Source organism: Hyperolius riggenbachi, chromosome 4 (assembly GCF_040937935.1).
Source record: "Hyperolius riggenbachi isolate aHypRig1 chromosome 4, aHypRig1.pri, whole genome shotgun sequence".
NCBI lineage: Eukaryota > Metazoa > Chordata > Amphibia > Anura > Hyperoliidae > Hyperolius > Hyperolius riggenbachi.
The window spans coordinates 218993740-219015392 of NC_090649.1; the positions used below are offsets into that span (position 1 = coordinate 218993740).

The 21653-nt window shown below is 44.1% G+C and overlaps 1 protein-coding gene across 1 annotated transcript in view; it reads left to right on the top strand.

Moving 5' to 3' along the window:
* TMEM14A (transmembrane protein 14A) overlaps positions 1–21653 on the top strand; it is a 46732-nt gene that overhangs the window by 9615 nt on the left and 15464 nt on the right. Inside the window, exon 2 of the mRNA XM_068279361.1 lies at positions 865–944. Coding sequence (XP_068135462.1) covers positions 869–944 — 76 coding nt within the window. The 5' untranslated portion in view covers positions 865–868. The remainder of the gene's footprint in view (positions 1–864; positions 945–21653) is intronic.

Below are 21653 nucleotides of genomic sequence, written 5' to 3' on the forward strand. Positions count from 1 at the left end.
GGCAGCAACAAGTAGTTACCAGGCAGCAGTGAGCAGTTGTGTGAGTTTGAGAGGCATATCAACAGTCCGTGGAAAGGAGGCCTAAGGTAATGCTATGAGTGTGATCTCATTTGAGCAATGTGAAAATCCCCCACAGAATTATTGCAAATCACAATCGCTTAGAAAAGGGTTGCCAGTGGCTCTTAGGCCTGACTGTGCATTTCTGCACTTTTCTTGTATGGATTTCTCACAGTTCACATGTGATATGAAAGGTGCCATTGAAATAAATTGGATACACTGTCACAAAAGAAATCATGCGTTGCTTTATGAAAAAATGTCCTTAGTGTACACTAGACCTGTTCTTCGGTATGACACACAGGCAGCGCTTTAGGCAAGATATGCATTGTGTGGGTGTGAGGTGAGGAATGCATACAGTCCTGCTGCAAGGCTCTACTGTACAGCCCCAGGGTAATAATAATTAGATGTGACTTTGGTAGACACAGAAGATTGCAAGCTCCACTTGTGCATGGACTGCGTTTGCAGTAGGAGAACAGAGGCGCCAGCAGAATAAAAGTGGATAAAACCTTTAAAATTTGCTAGGAGGAAGTGGTGGACTTACCTCCATAAAGCAGACACGAAAGACTGTCTGAAAAGTAGCAATCACATTTATTATATAGTACCCCAAAAGTGCAACGCGTTTCGCAGGCCAAGCCCGCTTCATCGGGCAATTAACGTGGGGACAAAACAGAATTTCAGCAATAGCAGGTGTAGCGCCTCAGTGACTGGTGAACATAGTGAAAAGCACTTTTCACAATACTGCACATTATGTCATCCATATTCTATACATATACCCTAAATAACTGTTATTGGCATGGCTCTTTTCAGAATCATGGCTTTGGATTGGATTGGCTTTGGATATGCTGGCCTCTTGGCCCTTGGTGGTTTCATGGGATTTTCTCGGAAAGGTAAGTTTCAAGCCACAAATGTTTGTATCCAATCCATCTCTTTGTGGTAAACATTATACCTTGTTGGGGAAGCTTCTTACAGGTAGGTGGTGTTCATACCACTTCAGACAGGGTAGCACACCTTGGGCCATATGCAATTCACTTTTTCACCTACGTTTTCTCCTAGGTGATATTCTTAAAGTTGACAATAAAATGCCTTTTACACCACCAGAAAGCAAGAAAATACTCAAAATAGCACTTTTTTACCAACTTTTTTGGTACTTTTTTTAGTTGAAACATGCTTTAAAATTATTTTTAATCGAAGATGAAAAATTATCTCCTAGGAGAAAAAAAGTGAATTGCACATGGCCCTTGAAGGCTTCTGTAGGCAAGTGCCCCAGTTTCATTTGCATTTATTACATAGTTACATAGTTGAGTTGAAATAAGACCATCAGAAAATATGGTGGCCAGCACTAGCCTACATGCTCATGTATCTCCTTTGATCCAGAGGAAGGTGAAAATCCCTTACATGTCTAGTACTGGTCAGCCTTAAAGAGAACCCGAGGCGCGTTTAAAGAATGTTATCTGCATACAGAGGCTGGATCTGCCTATACAGCCCAGCCTCTGTTGCTATCCTAAACCCCACTAAGGTCCCCCTGCACTCTGCAATCCCTCATAAATCACAGCCGTGCTCTGAGGCTGTGTTTACATCTGTAGTGTCAGTCTCAGCTGCTCACCCGCCTCCTGCATAGCTCCGGTCCCTGCCCCCGTCCCTTCCCTCCAATCAGCAGGGAGGGAAGGGATGCAGGAGGGGACTGGAATTCTGCAGGAGGCGGGGAGAGCAACAGACTGACACTATAGAGATAAACACAGCCAGCTCTGACAAGCTGTTTGTCAGCAGCGTGGCTGTGATTTATGAGGGATTGCAGAGTGCAGGGGGACCTTAGGGGGGTTTGGGATAGCAACAGAGGCTGGGCTGTATAGGCAGATCCAGCCTCTGTATGCAGATAATATTCTTCAAACCCACCTCGGGTTCTCTTTAAAGGGAACCAGAGACAAACTAAAGAAAATATTTTATACATACCTGGGGCTTCCTCCAGCCCCATACGCACGGATCGCTCCCACGCCGCCATCCAGCGCTGCCTGCAACTACGAGAACCGGCTCCCGTCACTGAAGTCATCGGAGCCAGCTACGCAGGAGAAGTGCGCTCTCTATGTATCTCTCCTGCACCTGCTGGAGAGATACGCAAAGAGCGCACTTCTCTATAGGCTGGCTCCGACTGACGGAAGAGCGGGGAGCCGGTTCTCGTAGCTGCGGGCAGCGGAGGACGGCGGCGTGGGAGCGATCCGTGTGTATGGGGCTGGAGGAAGCCCCAGGTATGTATAAAATATTTTCTTTAGTTTGTCTCTGGTTCCCTTTAACCACTTCCCGACCGCCGTATTGACAAATGGCGGCCGGGAAGTGGACCCCGCAAGGACCAGCGTATTGACAAATGGCGGCGGTCCTTGTAGGGGCATGGGCGGAGCGATCGCGTCATCCGTGACACGATCCTCCGCCGGGGTTCGGAAGCCCGGCATTTAGCCTCTGCTCGCCGGCCACTTAGCAGCGCCGGCAAGCGGAGGAATCCGTAAATGTAGCCAATCAGGATGTATAAGGCACTTTGTTAGGTAAACAAAGTGCCTTATACATGCTTCCTCCTCGCCTCGTGGTCTCATTATTCCAGAGACCACCAGCGAGAAGGAAGCATTTTGTAAGTGCACAAGCCACATTGGTTTTTTTTTACCTAGCCCCCCTGATCTCCCACCCCAGCCTTCAGACCCCCCCCCCCCCCCGATCACCCCAGCAGACCCCTGCCAGCACCCTTGCACCCCTATAACCCCCCCCCCACCTGCCACTAACTAGCGACGCTGTCCCTTAGTTTAGGTCCCTAACTGCCTCCTAGTCACCCCTGATCCCCCCCCCCACACCTTTAGATCACCCCCAGACCCCATCCCAGACTACCCCCCCTGTATACTGTATACATCTGTATACAGCTACCTTACCCCCTGATCCCCCTCTGATCACCTGTCTATCACCTGTCCATCACCCCTCAGCTCCCCCACCCATCAGAGCAGACCCTAACTGCCCCGCGGGGGTAACCGATCACCTGCCCAGGCCCTCGACCTCATACCCCCCTCCTGATTACATCCCCTGCTCTTTGTTTACATCTGTCCTCCCCAGCAATCACTAACTGATCTGCGATCAGTAACCTGTGTCTGCCTCTCATCAGATCAGGACTCAGTCTGCCCCGTGCGGGCTTCTGATCAACCCCCCACCCCCTCAAATCGCCCTCAGACCCCCTCCCCCCCCTAATCACCGTCCAAGTGCATTGTATTTGACTGTGCTGTGATTGTATCGATTGTGCTGCGCTTTTATTCGATTGTGCTGCGATTGTATTTGATCGTCCCGTGATCTGCTTCGATTGTCCCATGATTGTTTGATTGCCTCTGAGACCCCACTTCCCACCCCCCCCCCCCCCCCATCACCTTCCGAGTGCATTAGATTTGATTGTGCTGCGCTTGTATTTGATTGTCCCGTGATCTGCTTCGATTGTCCCGTGATTGTTTGATTGCCTCTGAGACCCCACTTCCCACCACCCCCCACCCCACCACCACCCCCACCACCCCCCATCACCTTCCGAGTACATCAGATTTGATTGTGCTGCGCTTGTATTCGATTGTGCTGCGATTGTATTTGATTGTCCCGTGATCGGCTTCGATTGTCCCGTGATTGTTTGATTGCCTCTGAGACCCCACTTCCCACCAATCCCCACCCCACCACCACCCCCCATCACCTTCCGAGTGCATCAGATTTGATTGTGCTGCGCTTGTATTCGATTGTGCTGCGATTGTATTTGATTGTCCCGTGATCGGCTTAGATTGTCCCGTGATTGTTTGATTGCCTCTGAGACCCCACTTCCCACCACACCCAACCCCCCCCCCCACACACACACACACACCCAACCCCACCCTCCCCCCCACCACCTCCAACCACCACCTTCCGAGTGCATCAGATTTGCTTGTGCTGTGATTGGAGTCGATTGTGCTGTAATTGTATTTGATTGTCCCGTGATTGTTTGATTGCCTCTGAGACCCCACTTCCCACCAACCCCAATACCTCTCAAATACTCCCTTTTTGCTAGGTAGGTGCTCTTTTTTTCTGGGTAGTCTCGGAGGAAAACCCCATAAATTTAGCAATCCACAATGGCAAGAAGGGGGCTTTCCGATAAGGAGATATACAGGTACATGGACCAGTCGGATGAGTTCTTTTGGGAAGAATCATCCGTCGAATCATCCGGGTCCGAATTTGAACCTGTGGAAAGCAGTGGTTCCCTGACCGAAAGTGATGACGAGGCTTTGGTCCCGGCTAGAGCCAGGCGTACCAGACCCCATGTCGTTAGACCGCAGGTGGCGCAGGATCCGCCTCAAGGGCAGCAGGGTGGTGCTAGCGCTGATGATACTTTTCTTGGTGAGGCAGGCACCAGCAGTGCAGCATCTCCTGGACTTGGTACCAGTACTTCTGTAGACCCTGGCGAAGTGGTGAGCGCCAGCATGGAAGTTGAAACTGGTACGGTGGCAAGTGCAGTAGTACCCCCGTCGCAGCCACCAAGAAGAAGACGGGCCCGTAGTACCCATAGACTCCCAGAGGTGCTGACACATCCAGATTGGCAATCCCCTGATTCCGCCGCACCCGTAGTGCCCCCTTTCACCGCCCAGTCTGGAGTCCAGGTGGCGACAGCTCATCTAGGAACGGCCCTAGACTTTTTGCAGCTGTTCATCACCCAGGTTCTCTTGGACTTAATTGTGGTTGAGACCAACCGTAAAGCCACATAATTCATCACCGAGCACCCGGAGAGCATGTATGCCCAGCCTTTCGGGTGGAAACCAGTCCAAGTTTCCGACATTAAAATCTTTTTGGCCCTTATCCTTCACTTGGGACTAATGAAACAGAATGTATTGCGGTCGTATTGGTCTACGAACCCAGTGCATCATGTTCCCTTGTACCCTGCTGCCATGTCCAGGACACGATTTGAGTCCATCCTGCGCTTCCTGCACTTCAACGACGACAAAACCTGTCATAAAAGGGGAGACCCTGCTTATGACCGGCTCCACAAAATTCGGCCCCTCATAGACCACTTGTCATCAACATTTGCAGATGTTTATATCCCTGAACAGAACATCTGCGTAGACGAGTCCCTCTTACGCTTTACCGGGCGCCTTGGCATCAAACAGTACATCCCAAGCAAGCGCGCCCGGTATGGGGTGAAACTGTATAAGCTCTGTAAAAGGGCCACAGGCTATACGTGTCGTTTTAGGGTCTATGAGGGAAAAGACTCAAAATTGGAGCCGGTCGGATGCCCTGACTACCTGGGGAGCAGTGGAAAGGTTGTGTGGGACTTGGTGTCACCCTTGTTCCAGAAGGGGTACCATCTTTTTGTGGACAATTATTACACAAGTGTGGCCCTCTTTCAGCACTTAAAGTTAGAAGGAATCCGATGCTGTGGCACTGCGCGGCCTAGTCGCCAGGGCTTCCCCCAACGGCTCGTTACCACCAGACTTGAACGGGTGCAGAGGGCCGCCTTGCGTACTGAAGACCTGCTCGCGGTGAAATGGAGGGACAAGAGGGACGTTTACTTTCTGTCCACCATTCACACAGACACGACAGTCCAAATTCAACGGGCAACTAAGGTCGTTGAAAAGCCCCTTGTCGTCCACGAATATAATGTCAACATGGGAAGGGGTGGACTTCAATGACCAGAGGTTAGCGCCCTATTTAATTACCCGGAAAACAAGACGCTGGTATAAGAAAGTGTCTTTTTATCTGATTCAATTGGCAGTTTATAACAGCTTTGTTCTCTACAGTAAGGCTGGGAGAACTGGATCTTTCCTTCAATTTCAGGAACAGATCATTCTGGACATCCTGTATCCAGGAGGTGCCAGCCCCCCCCCCCCCCCCCCCCCGATGCAACTAGCCGACTGCATGGTAGGCATTACGCCTATCAGATTCCGTGTGCCCCAGGTCAACGCATCGGAATAAAACGTTGTCGTGTCTGCAGCAGTGCTAGAAGAAGGAATGACACCAGTTTTTATTGTCCCAAATGTCCTGACCAGTCTGGCCTATGCGTAGGGGAGTGCTTTGAGAGGTACCACGAGCGGGTACACTATTAGAACCTAGGGAACTCCAGACACAGGAGTAGGCACACACTCAGTGGTCTTTCGTACATTGTCCCAGGTGGAGTAGAGGTAAGCTTGAAAACCAAAAAAATGGGTAAGCATAAAAGTCGGAAGAAGGATCGGTTTCCATGCTTGATATTGCTGATCTGTCCTGGGTTGGCGATATAAGACGGCATGTTTGAATTTCCCTTGAGTGTGGACACCCCCGGTTTATATGTGATTTGGGCCTATGATGATGCTTTAATGCCGCACAGAGTCATCTCTATTGGCAGGCATATTGCTGTATCCTACAGGCATAATGCTGTATACTAAAGTTCTGAGGCCCAGTCACATAAGTTGGTGGCTCACCCTGAGTGCAGGGTGGTACGGGGTGTCTCTCTCCTGAGGTTATCACTGCCATTGATGTGGAGGAAGATCTGCCATTGATGTGGAGCAAGGTATGTTTGCTGTTCATTTTTCCTTTCAGCCCAGAGTGCATTACTTGTATACCCAATATAAGGAGTATAGCAGAAACTCCTAATACTGGCCATACATGTAATGATTGCAGAGACCCTAAAATGCCAGGACAGACTCCACAAATGACCCCATTTTGGAAAGAGGACACCCTAAAGTATTATGTGAGGTGCACAGTGAGTTCATAATAGATTTTAGTTTTTGTCACAAGTTAGCAGAATTTTTTTTTTTTTTAACAAAGTGTCATTTTTCGTTAACTTGTGACAAAAAATAAAATTTTCAATGACCTCACCATTCCCCTCATGGAATACCTTGTTGTGTATTCTTTCCAAAATGGGGTCATTTGTGGGGTTTGTTAACTGTCCTGGCAAGTGGGCAGGGTGCTAAATTTTGAGCACCCCTGTAAAGCCTAAAGGTACTCATTGGACTCTGGGCCCCTTAGCGCAGTTAGGATGCAAAAAAGTGCCACACATGTGGTATCGCCGTACTCGGGAGAAGTAGTACAATGTGTTTTGGGGTGTATTTTTACACATACCCATGCTGGGTGGGAGAAATACCTCTGTAAATGACAATCTTTTGATTTTTTTACACACAATTGTCCATTTACAGAGTTATTTCTCCCACCCAGCATGGGTATGTGTAAAAATACACCCCAAAACACATTGTACTACTTCTCCCGAGTACGGCGATACCACATGTGTGGCACTTTTTTGCACCCTAACTGCGCTAAGGGGCCCAAAGTCCAAAGAGTACCTTTAGGACTTCACAGGTCATTTTGAGAAATTTTGTTTCAAGACTACTCCTCGCGGTTTATTATTAGTAGTATGGCGAGTTCATAGAAGATTTTATTTTTTGTCACAAGTTAGCGGAAATTGATTTTAATTGTGTTTTTTCACAAAGTGTCATTTTCCGCTAACTTGAGACAAAAAATAAAATCTTCTATGAACTCACCATACTCCTAACGGAATACCTTGGGGTGTCTTCTTTCTAAAATGGGGTCATTTGTGGGGTTCCTATACTGCCCTGGAATTTTAGGGGCCCTAAACCCTGAGGAGTAGTCTTGAAACGAAATTTCTCAAAATGACCTGTGAAATCCTAATGGTACTCATTGGACTTTGGGCCCCTTAGCGCAGTTAAGGTGCAAAAAAGTGCCACACATGTGGTATTGCCGTACTCGGGAGAAGTAGTATAATGTGTTTTGGGGTGTATTTTTACACATACCCATGCTGAGTGGGAGAAAGATCTCTGTAAATGGACAATTGTGTGTAAAAAAAAATAAATTAAAAATTGTCATTTACAGAGATATTTCTCCCACCCAGCATCGGTATGTGTAAAAATACACCCCAAAACACATTATACTACTTCTACTGAGTACGGCAATACCACGTGTGTGGCACTTTTTTGCAGCCTAACTGCGCTAAGGGGTCCAAAGTCCAATGAGCACCTTTAGGCTTTACAGGGGTGCTTACAATTTAGCACCACCCAAAATGTCAGGACAGTAAACACACACCCCATTTTGGAAAGTAGACACTTCAAGGTATTCAGAGAGGGGCATGGTGAGTCTGGGGCAGATTTCATTTTTTTTTTGTTGCAAGTTAGAAGAAATGGAAACTTTTTTTTTTTTTTTGTCACAAAGTGTCATTTTCCGCTTACTTGTGACAAAAAATAATATTTTCTATGAACTCACTATGCCTCTCAGTGAATACTTTGGGATGTCTTCTTTCCAAAATGGGGTCATTTGGGGGGTATTTATACTATCCTGGAATTCTAGCCCCTCATGAAACATGACAGGTGGTTAGAAAAGGCAGAGATGCTTGAAAATGGGAAAATTCACTTTTTGCACCATAGTTTGTAAACGCTATAACTTTTACCCAAACCAATAAATATACGCTGAATGGGTTTTTTTTATCAAAAACATGTTTGTCCACATTTTGCGCGCTGCATGCATACAGAAATTTTACTTTATTTGAAAAATGTCAGCACAGAAAGTAAAAAAAATATTTTTTTTGCCAAAATGCATGTCTTTTTTGATGAATATAATAAAAAGTAAAAATCGCAGCAGCAATCAAATAGCACCAAAAGAAAGCTTTATTAGTGACAAGAAAAGGAGCCAAAATTCATTTAGGTGGTAGGTTGTATGACCGAGCAATAAACCGTGAAAGCTGCAGTGGTCTGAATGGAAAAAAAGTGGCTGGTCCTTAAGGGGGGTAAAGCCCACGGTCCTCAAGTGGTTAAAAAGGGAAAACATTTCTTCCAGACTCCAGATGGCAGTCAGATAAAATCCCCTTAACAACACTGCCGGAAATTACTTAGTAAGACATGAATGTCTTTCAATGCAAGGAAAGCATATAAGCCCCCTTTAAACGCAGATATAGAGTTTGCCATAAATACTTCCTACATTTGATTGTAATCAGTATAGCCAGAGAGACAAAAGCAGATTTTTAAATAAAAATTAGAGGAGGATTTATTAAATCTTAATAAGACACAGAGGCGACCCAGTACTTCCTAGGTCGCAGCTTAGCTTCCGATTGGAGGAAGCTAGCGGAGGCTGACAGCAGCGGGGGGAGCCACGCTATGGAGGAGTCGGGGGAGGCGATGCGGGGAAAACTGATTGACAAGCTGGCAGGTAAACATCAGGCTAGCGACAAGCAGATTGTCGCTAGCCTGGTGCTATTTATCGGGGGGAAGGGGGGGCAGCAGAGCCCGAGGGGACTGGAGGCAGCAATAGAAGGACACAGAGGCATGATGTTGTGCACAGAACATGCCTCTGTGTCCTATTAAGATTTATCCGCCTCGGGTTCTCTTTATTGTGTTTCCTCATTGGAACCCCGACAGCGGTCGTCTTGCAGTTTACACCACTTTTTGGTGGTTTTTGTTGACTGCAAAGAATACAAAAAGAACGTGCGCCATGGACATGCTTTAACTTCTCTCTACAGTAACGCGCACACACTATGCTACCAAAGAAACTCACATATTTAAAGCACACCTAAACTGTAAAATGAAGTTGGTTTTTAGTTACCTGGGTCTGCCCCCTGTAATCTTTGAGATCCCTCAGTGTCCTCCAGACCCTCTTTGTTGAGCCGCTGTCGCCCCAATTAAAGTGTGCCAGCTGCCTGGGTTGAGCACTGCGGCGCATGTGCTATTCTGACTGTGCACCTCCTGTATCACAACCCCATAGCTGGGAGCATTCTGTGCATGCACTGCTATGTAGCTGAGTTACACACTTTATTTGGGGTGACAGCAACGGAGGAGACCCATGCATTATAGGACCACAAACAAGCATCACTGATTAGCAAACCACCTATAGTTATTGTTAATAACCTCAGCTCCTAAAGTTCGCCATCTGGGGTTAACTCTGGACTCTGAGCTGTCATATTAACTACATATTAACATCCTCCTGCTGCCTCTATCTCAAAATATCACAAGAAGCTACTAACATGCTTGTACATGCTCTAATCATTTCTGTCTTGACTATTGTAACACCCTACTCTGCTGCCTTCCAAAAAAAAAAAAACTGTCTGGCACTTCTCCAGTTCCTACTGTATTCTGCAGCTCTTGTATCCAGGACTTCTCACAAGTGTCACCTTGTCTTTTGAACTCTCTACCACAGCCTGATCCTCCTCATACCTCAACCTCATTCTCCAAGCCTGGACATCTTCAAACATACTGTGTAACGAAAAAGAAAAAAAGCCACAGAGACACCGGGAGCCCCTATAGTGTATTATCCTTGCAATCTGGTCTAGATATGCAAATGATGCTCCTCACAAGTATAGGTTGCTTGGAGAGGCAACCACTCGAATGCGCATGTGGAGAAGACCCGTCTCCACTCGGTCTTTGGGGTAGGTGGTCGCAGCTCCTTCGAAAAAAGGTATCTTACCACAAATTTGTGGTAAGAAATAACAATCCCACAATTGTGGGATGTTAGACTCGAGGTAACGTAGTAGTAGGAGGCGCCCTTGTAGTATGATTTGCACTTAGGCTTATTAAAATAAACAGTAATATATATAGTAGATCGCCTACCTTAAGAATGGACTCTCCACTCGGTAGGATGAATATAAAAATTTAATAATGATAAGCACTCAGGACAACGCGTTTCGCGGTATAAGCCGCTTCATCAGGTCGAAATAGTGCTTTAAAAAGAAAACAAGCAATAATAGACACTTCAGTAAATCTCCACAATATCATACGATTCAAATACACAATAAAAAAACCATATCATAGATGTATACACATATGTAGTTAGTAGGTTAGATCATTAGGTTGTGAGAAACAGAATGTTCAACATCATATTAATATCCTGCCTATAGAGATGGCAAGTGTAGTTTTCACTATTTCGTACCTAAAAATTAAAAGTAAATGCTTAAAAAGATCCAAAGGGTCCTGTGTATAAAAGTAGCTTGCTAAAATATTTTGATATATTTAGAAAAGAGCATAGCAAAAAATCAGTATCTCCTATTGGATCCCTCAGGTACCTGTGTAGGTGAGGAAGTGTCGGGTGAGGGATACCTGGTTGGTATATGCCAGTAATATGTTCCCTGTAGGACAGTATGGTGGTCGGGACTGCGCTTAAACTAGTGGGCATAACCTGGTAGGATGTTGGGGTCTGGATAGAAATGAAGCGTAAGATCTCTTACCTGTGATCAATAGTGGAAGTTACTGGGCGCCAAACCTGGTTAATGGTGGGCGCTCAAAATTATAGTTATGCCGTCTCCGTGCTCGGAGCGGCTGTGAGTGATGGGGAGGGCGTGGCTGGGCCAAGGGAGGAGGGGATGGGAGGCGACTGTAAAAATGCTGGCCACTGATAGGTCCAGTGGCACAGCGTGTATAGGGTCGCGTGGGAAGCAACGTAACTGAGGGAAACGAGGCTTGTCCGCGTGATGCGGAAGTGTTTGGGCCAGCTGGGGCTGCATGGTGTACGTGACGTGCGCACCAGGGCGGTATTGGTGCGCACGCGCGCGATGTCATAGTCGCCATATAGGATATGGGCAAAAGGAGGGGGATGGAACATTTAGTAAAGGTGCAATAGATATATTGGCTATCTACATGCTGGAGATATAATATCCTGGACAAAGTATAAAAGTGTGGTGTAGTAAGGAATAGAATGAGGGATCTGAACGAGATCCTGTATAACTAAAGCAGTGCTGCCATCGTGTGGTGGAAGAAGTACAATGCTGAGAGATTGTGTTAGAGATATAGTAGATGCATGTAATAGTATAGCAGCTGTCTATCAATAGCTAACGGGAGATCTCGGGAGGATTTTTTGTAGTAGAAAAATAGATAAAACTCTGGTATACATACAATTATCATTCTACCTATGAGACCAAAATCAATATTCATAGGGTACAGACCAGGGAAGAGCAGAATGCTCTAGTTTTGTACATTTATGTCCTGATGTCCATAGGTGGGACTTGGGTGAGGGGAGGGAGGTGGAGGAAAGGGAGGGGAGGGGGAGGTGAGGGTGGGGCAAAGAGGGGAGGAAGGAATCCGAGTGGGTGAGGGAAGGGGGAGGAAGGATGGATGGCTGGGGGGGGGGGGGGGGGAAGGAGGAAGGAGAATGGGAGGGAGGAACAGGAAAGGAGAATCGTTCTCGCTCGTACCAAGTGTAATCAACTAGTCGGTAGTTCTATCAACATTTTGCGATTAGTATGTATATAGTATCGCAGATGAGTACCGAAATTGGGCAGTTCACAGATTATGTTCTAGGCATATATTAAGTCCCTCCGGTTGGAGTGTTCTAAGTTTAAATACCCAGAACATCTCCCTTGCCTTGAGTTTTTCGTTTCTGTTTGATACATGTGTGGGTACCTGTTCTATTGGGCAGACCTTTATTTCTTTGTGTTCTTGATTGTGTAGTTCCTTGCAATGCCTGGATAGGCCATGTTTGATGAACCCTTTTTCTATGTTCCTCCTGTGTTGTCCCCATCTGGTTTTCAGTGATTGGGTAGTTCTACCTACGTATTGAAGCCCACATGTGCATGTAAGGAGGTATATGATGAATGTGGATGAGCAATTCATGCTGTCCCTGATCTCAAATACTTCGCCTGTAGTAGTGGATTTAAAAGTTCCTTGTCTCAGTTGCAATTTCTGGCAGCATAGACAGCCTCTCTGCCTGCATTTCCAGGATCCTGTTTTACTTGTGGTAGGTTCCTCCATTCTTATATCCCGTGATCTCAATTTGCTGGGAGCTAGTAGACTTTTTAATGTTCTGGCCCTTCTATATATGCAGTGAGGTTTTTCTTCAATCTCATTTTTTAGAAATGGGTCATCTCTCAACGTTGCCCAATGTTTTGTCAATATGTTCTGTATTGTGTTGTGATCGCTTGAGAATTTGGTAATAAAGTTGGTACCTCTGCTTAGGCCATCCCCCTCTTTACTATTTTCTATTTTCTTTCCTCCTAGGAGCTTGCTTCTCTCGGTCATTCTGGCCCGTTTTCTTGCTGCTGTAATGAGTTTGCTGGGGAAGTTTTTTTCTTTAAATTTGTCTGTAAGGATTTTGGCTTGGGTGTCATATGTTCTCAGATCTGAACAATTTTTCCTTATTCTTAAGAATTGCCCATAGGGGATGTTGTTCCTCCATGGTTTATGATGGCAGCTTTTATAGTCAATGTAGGCGTTGGAGTCAACATTCTTAAAGTGATTTCTCGATTTGATTGTTTTGTTCTCCGTATAGAGAACTACATCGAGATATTCGATCTCTCTGTTGTTGTATTTTGAAGTAAATGTTATTCCCCAGTCATTACTGTTCATATGGGACACAAAGTTGTCAATTGAGGGAATGTCTCCTTTCCATATCAGAATCAGGTCATCGATATATCTGCGGTAGTATATGATGTTCATGGTAAAGAGGTTGTTTTGGCCTATTAATAGTAGCTCAAGGAGGCCCATGGTCAGATTAGCATAGCTGGGGGCTAGGCTTGATCCCATAGCTGTCCCCCGTCTTTGTAGATAAGTATTGTCCAGAAACGATGTGTTAGAACAAAAGCTACTGAGTTGATGAGAAAGATTTTTTGTTTCTGTGGCATCACTGTGTCTCTTTGTAGGAAATACCAGATGGACTGTAAGCCGATTTTATGATGGATGTTTGAATACAGTGCAGACACATCCAGTGTTACCCACTTGTATCCATCTTCCCAGGAAATGTTCGTCAGTTCACTCAATAGTTGAGTAGAGTCCTTCAGATAGCTAGGGAGTTTTCTCACCATCTGTTGTAGGTGGTAATCAACCAGTTCTGAGAGATGTGAAGATATGGAGTTTATACCTGAGATAATCGGTCTCCCTGGTGGGTTAATGGTGGTTTTATGTATTTTAGGCAGTTGATAGAAGTGTGCCGTGGTCGGGTTTTTGATTAAGATAAAGTCTTTTTCTGCACCAGTTAGGATTCCTTCCTCATAGGCCTTCATAACCAGAGATTTCAGTTCCGTTATATATTTGTCTGTCGGATCCGCGTCCAGGATCTGATAGTATTCCTCATCCTTTAGTATTCGTTCCGCTTCTTTAATGTAGTTCACTTTGTCCATTATGACAATTCCTCCCCCTTTGTCTGCCGGTTTGATTATGATTGCAGAATTGTTTTTGAGGCTCCTGATGGCTCTTTCTTCTGCTTTGGTGAGATTGGATGTGGTTGTGGTGGAATGGAGCTCCCCTTCTAATTTTCTAAAGTCCTCTAGTACTTGGTTGTAAAAACCTTCGATCTGCGGTCCTCTATAGGTAGTCGGGTAAAAGTTGGACTTATTTCGGAGTTGTGTGTGAGTATATTTCTCAATTTGTAACTCTTCTGGATTATAAGTAATAGTAGGTGTGTCATCAGCATCCATTACTATAACTCCGCTCCTCTCTGTTCCAGATGTTCTGTTGGGAAGACCCTTTAGCTTCTTTATGGCGAAGTACCTCTTTAGGGTTAGTTTACGTGTGAACTGGTTTAGGTCTACAAATAGGTCGTATAAATTGGCCTGTTTTCTGGGACAAAAAGAAAGACCTCGTTTTAATACTAATTCTTCCGCTTTAGTTGTGGTGTAGGATGATAGATTATAGATCGTTCTCGTTTCTTCGTTCCTATTTGATTTTTTTGTAGTAGTATTTAGTCTGTGTTTGTTTTTCTTTCCTCCTCTCTTCCCTCTTTTTCTCGGTTGGTTTCTGGTCTTGTGGCCGATCCCAGGGGTGAGGAGATGACAGGCACTGCCAGATGGCCCACTGTGTGTGGAATTGCTGGTCTCAGTGGTGTTAGTTCCCCCAGGATCGTTGGTAGCTCTAAAAAAGAGGAGCTGGTCGTGGCGTTATCCATAGTGTTGTAGTCTGAACTGTTGTTAAAGGATTCCTGGGTAGGGATAAAGAATTCCGTAATATGTCTGCTGTCCTTGATTTGGGTGTTTTTTATCCTTCTGTTCAATTTGGTTGGAAGTGGTATTTTAGAGGCTGAGGGGACAACTTTGTGTCCCATATGAACAGTAATGACTGGGGAATAACATTTACTTCAAAATACAACAACAGAGAGATCGAATATCTCGATGTAGTTCTCTATACGGAGAACAAAACAATCAAATCGAGAAATCACTTTAAGAATGTTGACTCCAACGCCTACATTGACTATAAAAGCTGCCATCATAAACCATGGAGGAACAACATCCCCTATGGGCAATTCTTAAGAATAAGGAAAAATTGTTCAGATCTGAGAACATATGACACCCAAGCCAAAATCCTTACAGACAAATTTAAAGAAAAAAACTTCCCCAGCAAACTCATTACAGCAGCAAGAAAACGGGCCAGAATGACCGAGAGAAGCAAGCTCCTAGGAGGAAAGAAAATAGAAAATAGTAAAGAGGGGGATGGCCTAAGCAGAGGTACCAACTTTATTACCAAATTCTCAAGCGATCACAACACAATACAGAACATATTGACAAAACATTGGGCAACGTTGAGAGATGACCCATTTCTAAAAAATGAGATTGAAGAAAAACCTCACTGCATATATAGAAGGGCCAGAACATTAAAAAAGTCTACTAGCTCCCAGCAAATTGAGATCACGGGATATAAGAATGGAGGAACCTACCACAAGTAAAACAGGATCCTGGAAATGCAGGCAGAGAGGCTGTCTATGCTGCCAGAAATTGCAACTGAGACAAGGAACTTTTAAATCCACTACTACAGGCGAAGTATTTGAGATCAGGGACAGCATGAATTGCTCATCCACATTCATCATATACCTCCTTACATGCACATGTGGGCTTCAATACGTAGGTAGAACTACCCAATCACTGAAAACCAGATGGGGACAACACAGGAGGAACATAGAAAAAGGGTTCATCAAACATGGCCTATCCAGGCATTGCAAGGAACTACACAATCAAGAACACAAAGAAATAAAGGTCTGCCCAATAGAACAGGTACCCACACATGTATCAAACAGAAACGAAAAACTCAAGGCAAGGGAGATGTTCTGGGTATTTAAACTTAGAACACTCCAACCGGAGGGACTTAATATATGCCTAGAACATAATCTGTGAACTGCCCAATTTCGGTACTCATCTGCGATACTATATACATACTAATCGCAAAATGTTGATAGAACTACCGACTAGTTGATTACACTTGGTACGAGCGAGAACGATTCTCCTTTCCTGTTCCTCCCTCCCATTCTCCTTCCTCCTCCCCCCCCCCCCCCCCCCCAGCCATCCATCCTTCCTCCCCCTTCCCTCACCCACTCGGATTCCTTCCTCCCCTCTTTGCCCCACCCTCACCTCCCCCTCCCCTCCCTTTCCTCCACCTCCCTCCCCTCACCCAAGTCCCACCTATGGACATCAGGACATAAATGTACAAAACTAGAGCATTCTGCTCTTCCCTGGTCTGTACCCTATGAATATTGATTTTGGTCTCATAGGTAGAATGATAATTGTATGTATACCAGAGTTTTATCTATTTTTCTACTACAAAAAATCCTCCCGAGATCTCCCGTTAGCTATTGATAGACAGCTGCTATACTATTACATGCATCTACTATATCTCTAACACAATCTCTCAGCATTGTACTTCTTCCACCACACGATGGCAGCACTGCTTTAGTTATACAGGATCTCGTTCAGATCCCTCATTCTATTCCTTACTACACCACACTTTTATACTTTGTCCAGGATATTATATCTCCAGCATGTAGATAGCCAATATATCTATTGCACCTTTACTAAATGTTCCATCCCCCTCCTTTTGCCCATATCCTATATGGCGACTATGACATCGCGCGCGTGCGCACCAATACCGCCCTGGTGCGCACGTCACGTACACCATGCAGCCCCAGCTGGCCCAAACACTTCCGCATCACGCGGACAAGCCTCGTTTCCCTCAGTTACGTTGCTTCCCACGCGACCCTATACACGCTGTGCCACTGGACCTATCAGTGGCCAGCATTTTTACAGTCGCCTCCCATCCCCTCCTCCCTTGGCCCAGCCATGCCCTCCCCATCACTCACAGCCGCTCCGAGCACGGAGACGGCATAACTATAATTTTGAGCGCCCACCATTAACCAGGTTTGGCGCCCAGTAACTTCCACTATTGATCACAGGTAAGAGATCTTACGCTTCATTTCTATCCAGACCCCAACATCCTACCAGGTTATGCCCACTAGTTTAAGCGCAGTCCCGACCACCATACTGTCCTACAGGGAACATATTACTGGCATATACCAACCAGGTATCCCTCACCCGACACTTCCTCACCTACACAGGTACCTGAGGGATCCAATAGGAGATACTGATTTTTTGCTATGCTCTTTTCTAAATATATCAAAATATTTTAGCAAGCTACTTTTATACACAGGACCCTTTGGATCTTTTTAAGCATTTACTTTTAATTTTTAGGTACGAAATAGTGAAAACTACACTTGCCATCTCTATAGGCAGGATATTAATATGATGTTGAACATTCTGTTTCTCACAACTGTAACGATCCGCTCGGCTGCCTGCGCAGGCAGGCAGCCTTTTGATCATTATTCAGGTCTGCATGCTGCAGGACTCTGGAAAGAAGACCTTCTGTCAGTTTTGCAGCTTGTGCTTGCTGAGGAATTTGCATACGTTGTCATGCAAATTGCCTGGCCACATTCATTGGAGGCGTGTACTATAAGTACTATGTGTGTCCCACAATGCTTTGCTGCTCATAGAGGTTTGTTCCTGCTGGACTCACCTGGAGTGTCAGCCACTGCTATCTTAGTATAGTTAATTCTTGGGGAGTGCTCCTTGCATTCCTAGTTAGTGCAGTCAGTTTGTGTATAATTTGTACTGCCTATTCTGTCCTGTCTTGTCTGTCGCGATTGCGCTGTCACCAGCGGCGGTTGATAGCGAATCGCTCTGTCTTGTTTGGATCGCACTAGCCTCTAGCGGTAGCGGCTGTGGATCCTTCTGATCTAGTTCCTGGAGTGTAAGCTGGAGCAGCGGTTGCTACCAGCTACCTCATCTGATCTGTCTTGTTTAGATCGCACTAGCCGCTAGCGTTAGCGGCTGTGGATCTTTCTGATCTGTGTTCCTGCTTGGATCACACTTGCTCTGGCGGAAGAGCGGTGGATCCTTTCTGCCTAGTTCCTGTTTCTCGTTTGTCTGTCTTGTCTGATACGGGCGCTTGCTGTAGGCTCGATGAGGTAACCGTTAAGCAAGCGTTCACGTTCTTTGTTTCGTGTTTGTCTGTTGATGGTTAGTTAGGCGTGCTTGTCTCTATTGTGCTTATCACGTGGAGACCGCGCATAACCGCGTGCACTGTTGCGAATGAGTGCGGTGTTCGCGGTTAGCTAGCGTTTATTATTTTCCGTATCTTCTCATTGTATGATTTACTGTGCCTTTGCTATCCTCGTATTCTGTTCTGATCTGCCTTGTGTCACTTCTGGCATTCGCCGTTCTTGGCGGTTGCGTATCTGTTTCGCACCTGCTGTTGTTTGTGCGCGGTCGCGGGGTGGCGACTAGATTGGCGCACACACATACAACCTGTCCCTTTGCTCGTTCTCATTCGCAATCGCTTCTCTTGCGATTGCGTTCTGCGCTTCGTGCAATTCCTGTCTGGCATTTGTGGAGGTGCAGGGGATTGGTTCCTCTGCGCTCCCCAGCGCCCTCTGCCGACAGGAATTTCCCTCTACTGGTGCTTGCACCAAAAGCTGGGTTCTAGCATCTTGACACGCTTGTGGAGGACCTCCGCAGTGTCAGCGCACATCTTTGTGCGCTGAACACGGAGATATCCCACAATCGTTACAACAACCTAATGATCTAACCTACTAACTACATATGTGTATACATCTATGATATGGTTTTTTTTATTGTGTATTTGAATCGTATGATATTGTGGAGATTTACTGAAGTGTCTATTATTGCTTGTTTTCTTTTTAAAGCACTATTTTGACCTGATGAAGCGGCTTATACCGCGAAACGCGTTGTCCTGAGTGCTTATCATTATTAAATTTTTATATTCATCCTACCGAGTGGAGAGTCCATTCTTAAGGTAGGCGATCTACTATATATATTACTGTTTATTTTAATAAGCCTAAGTGCAAATCATACTACAAGGGCGCCTCCTACTACTACGTTATCTTCAAACATACCCTTAAGACACACCTCTTCAGACAAGCTTATGATTTGTTATAGCCAGAATTTGAGGCTCAATGCCTCATCTACTAACCCCCTAGTTTTTCCACCCAACTACCCTCTAAAATGTAAGCTTGCACGGGCAGGGACCGCCCCCTAGTGTTTCCTGTTTCTGTGTATTTTATCAAATGGACATGTACCAGTATTAGTGAGGTTTGAAACAACACATCAGTTGTATGTATTTGTACTTTTGTTGCCTGATTGTACATTGTGTTAAACTGCTCATGTATCTCCCCACTATTGTTTTTGTACTTTGTACAGTATTATGGAAGAATACTATAAAGAATCCCTTTATAATAAACTACAAGAGACCTGATCAAGTAGTTTACTATAATAAAAAATAATAATATAAATAAACTTTGAACTGAAAATATTTTTAAATACATAATAAATTGCGAAGCAAACTCCAATGGTGCGCAGATATTACCAATTACAGGCAGAAATTAATTACAAAGATTTACCAGTAATAAGTGGATATCAGTGGCATACATGTATTACCAAAGATATGCAGATTTATTTATTTATTGTATTTATAAAGCACCAACATATTACGCAGCGCTGTACATTAGTTAACCACTTCACCACTGAGGGGTTTTACCCCTTGAACACCAGAGCAATTTTCACCTTTCAGCTTTCCATCCATCCATTCGTCTATAACTTTATTATTACTTATCGCAATGAAATGAACTATATTTTTTTCGCCACCAATTAGGCTTTCTTTAGGTGGGACATTATGCCAAGAATTATTTTATTCTAAATGTGTTTTAATGGGAAAATAGGGAAAAAATGTGGGAAAAAAATATTATTTTTCAGTTTTTGGCCATTATAGTTTTCAAATAATGCATGCTACTGTAATTAAAACCCATGAAATGTATTTGCCCATTTGTCCCGGTTATAAAACCGTTTAAATTATGTCCCTATCACAATGTTTGGCGCCAATATTTTATTTGGAAATAAAGCTGCATTTTTTTTCAGTTTTGCGTCCATCCCTAATTACAAGGCCGTAGTTTATAAAGTAACAGTGTTATACCCTCTTGACATACATATTTAAAAAGTTCAGTCCCTAAGGTAACTATTTATGTTTTTTTTTTTTAATTGTATTTTTTTTTTAAATTACAAAAAAATAATAATTGGGGAGTGTCTGAGGTAATGAGTTAATTTATTGGGTAAAACAATGTATTTGTGTGTGTAAAATGCTTTAGGGTGTAGTTTACTATTTGGACACAAGATGGCCACAGTGAGTCTGTTTACATGCGACCTGTAAGAGCCCGGAAGGTGGCAGCAAACCGATGGCCCATAAAGTTGCATTGGATCTAATGGTCCAATAATGCATTTAGATTGATTTTCAATAGATTTCATTCTGAAATCTATTGTAAATCTGTTCCTAGTGTATGGCACACATCAGATAGATTCCTGTCAGATTGGACTTGACAGGCATCTGACAGAAATCTATGTGATGGTCGAATCTGCTGCAAATCTATAAGTGTATGGCCACCTTTATACTGTAGGGATACCTCAGCTTATTTGAATAGAGGTAGATAAATGATAATTAAAAAAGAAAAAGTAAAAAAACACATCTTTAGTAAACCATCATTAAAACGTGCACTAAAAGAACCACTGACTTCAAAACTTGTATATAGAAGATCCAGATCACTGTGATCAGCCACTCCAACCCTCAACAAAGAAGCTGTTGTACATGGGAGGGGCTTTAAATGTGGCAAATGTAACCATTGCAAATATGCTGTACAAGGACAGTCTTTTCAAATTAAAAGCTGGAAAAAAGACTATTGCAGACATTTTGCAAACTCTTACTTGTGGGTGTGGTGCTTGCTTTGTTGGAAATACCATTAAAGAAAAATGTATGTACACGTACTGTATATAACTATGAGGTAATTATAGATCAGCAGTTGCATGATATATATATATATATATATATATATATATATATATATATATATATATATATATATATATATAGATATATATAGATATATATAGATATATATAGATATATTTATATATATATATATATATGTGTGTGTTTCTGGTGCTCGATTCTGCGCCCGATTGTTTTTGCCTTTCGATTACCACGCGATTCTCTTATCTTACTTTTTTTAGTTCACTTCCAAGACAAATTGAGTGGCAAAAGGTTTGAATGGCGATCAGACATGTTGGAAATTATCTATCTAACCATCTAATAGGCTAAAAAAAGACCCGTATATTCCCAGCATTAGGTATATAATTGATAAATTTATTATGGATTGTATGACTAACTATAATGTATATGGGAAGTTTGACGTTTGAAAATTCAAACCCTTATATTCTTAAACCACTAGATGACAATATTGTTAACACAATATTCTGATATGTAGTTTATAGCAGCATTCTTACTTTTCCTAGTATAAAAGGGTGTATACAGTATAAGGATAATCCTTATTTCTCCATCCTTTCG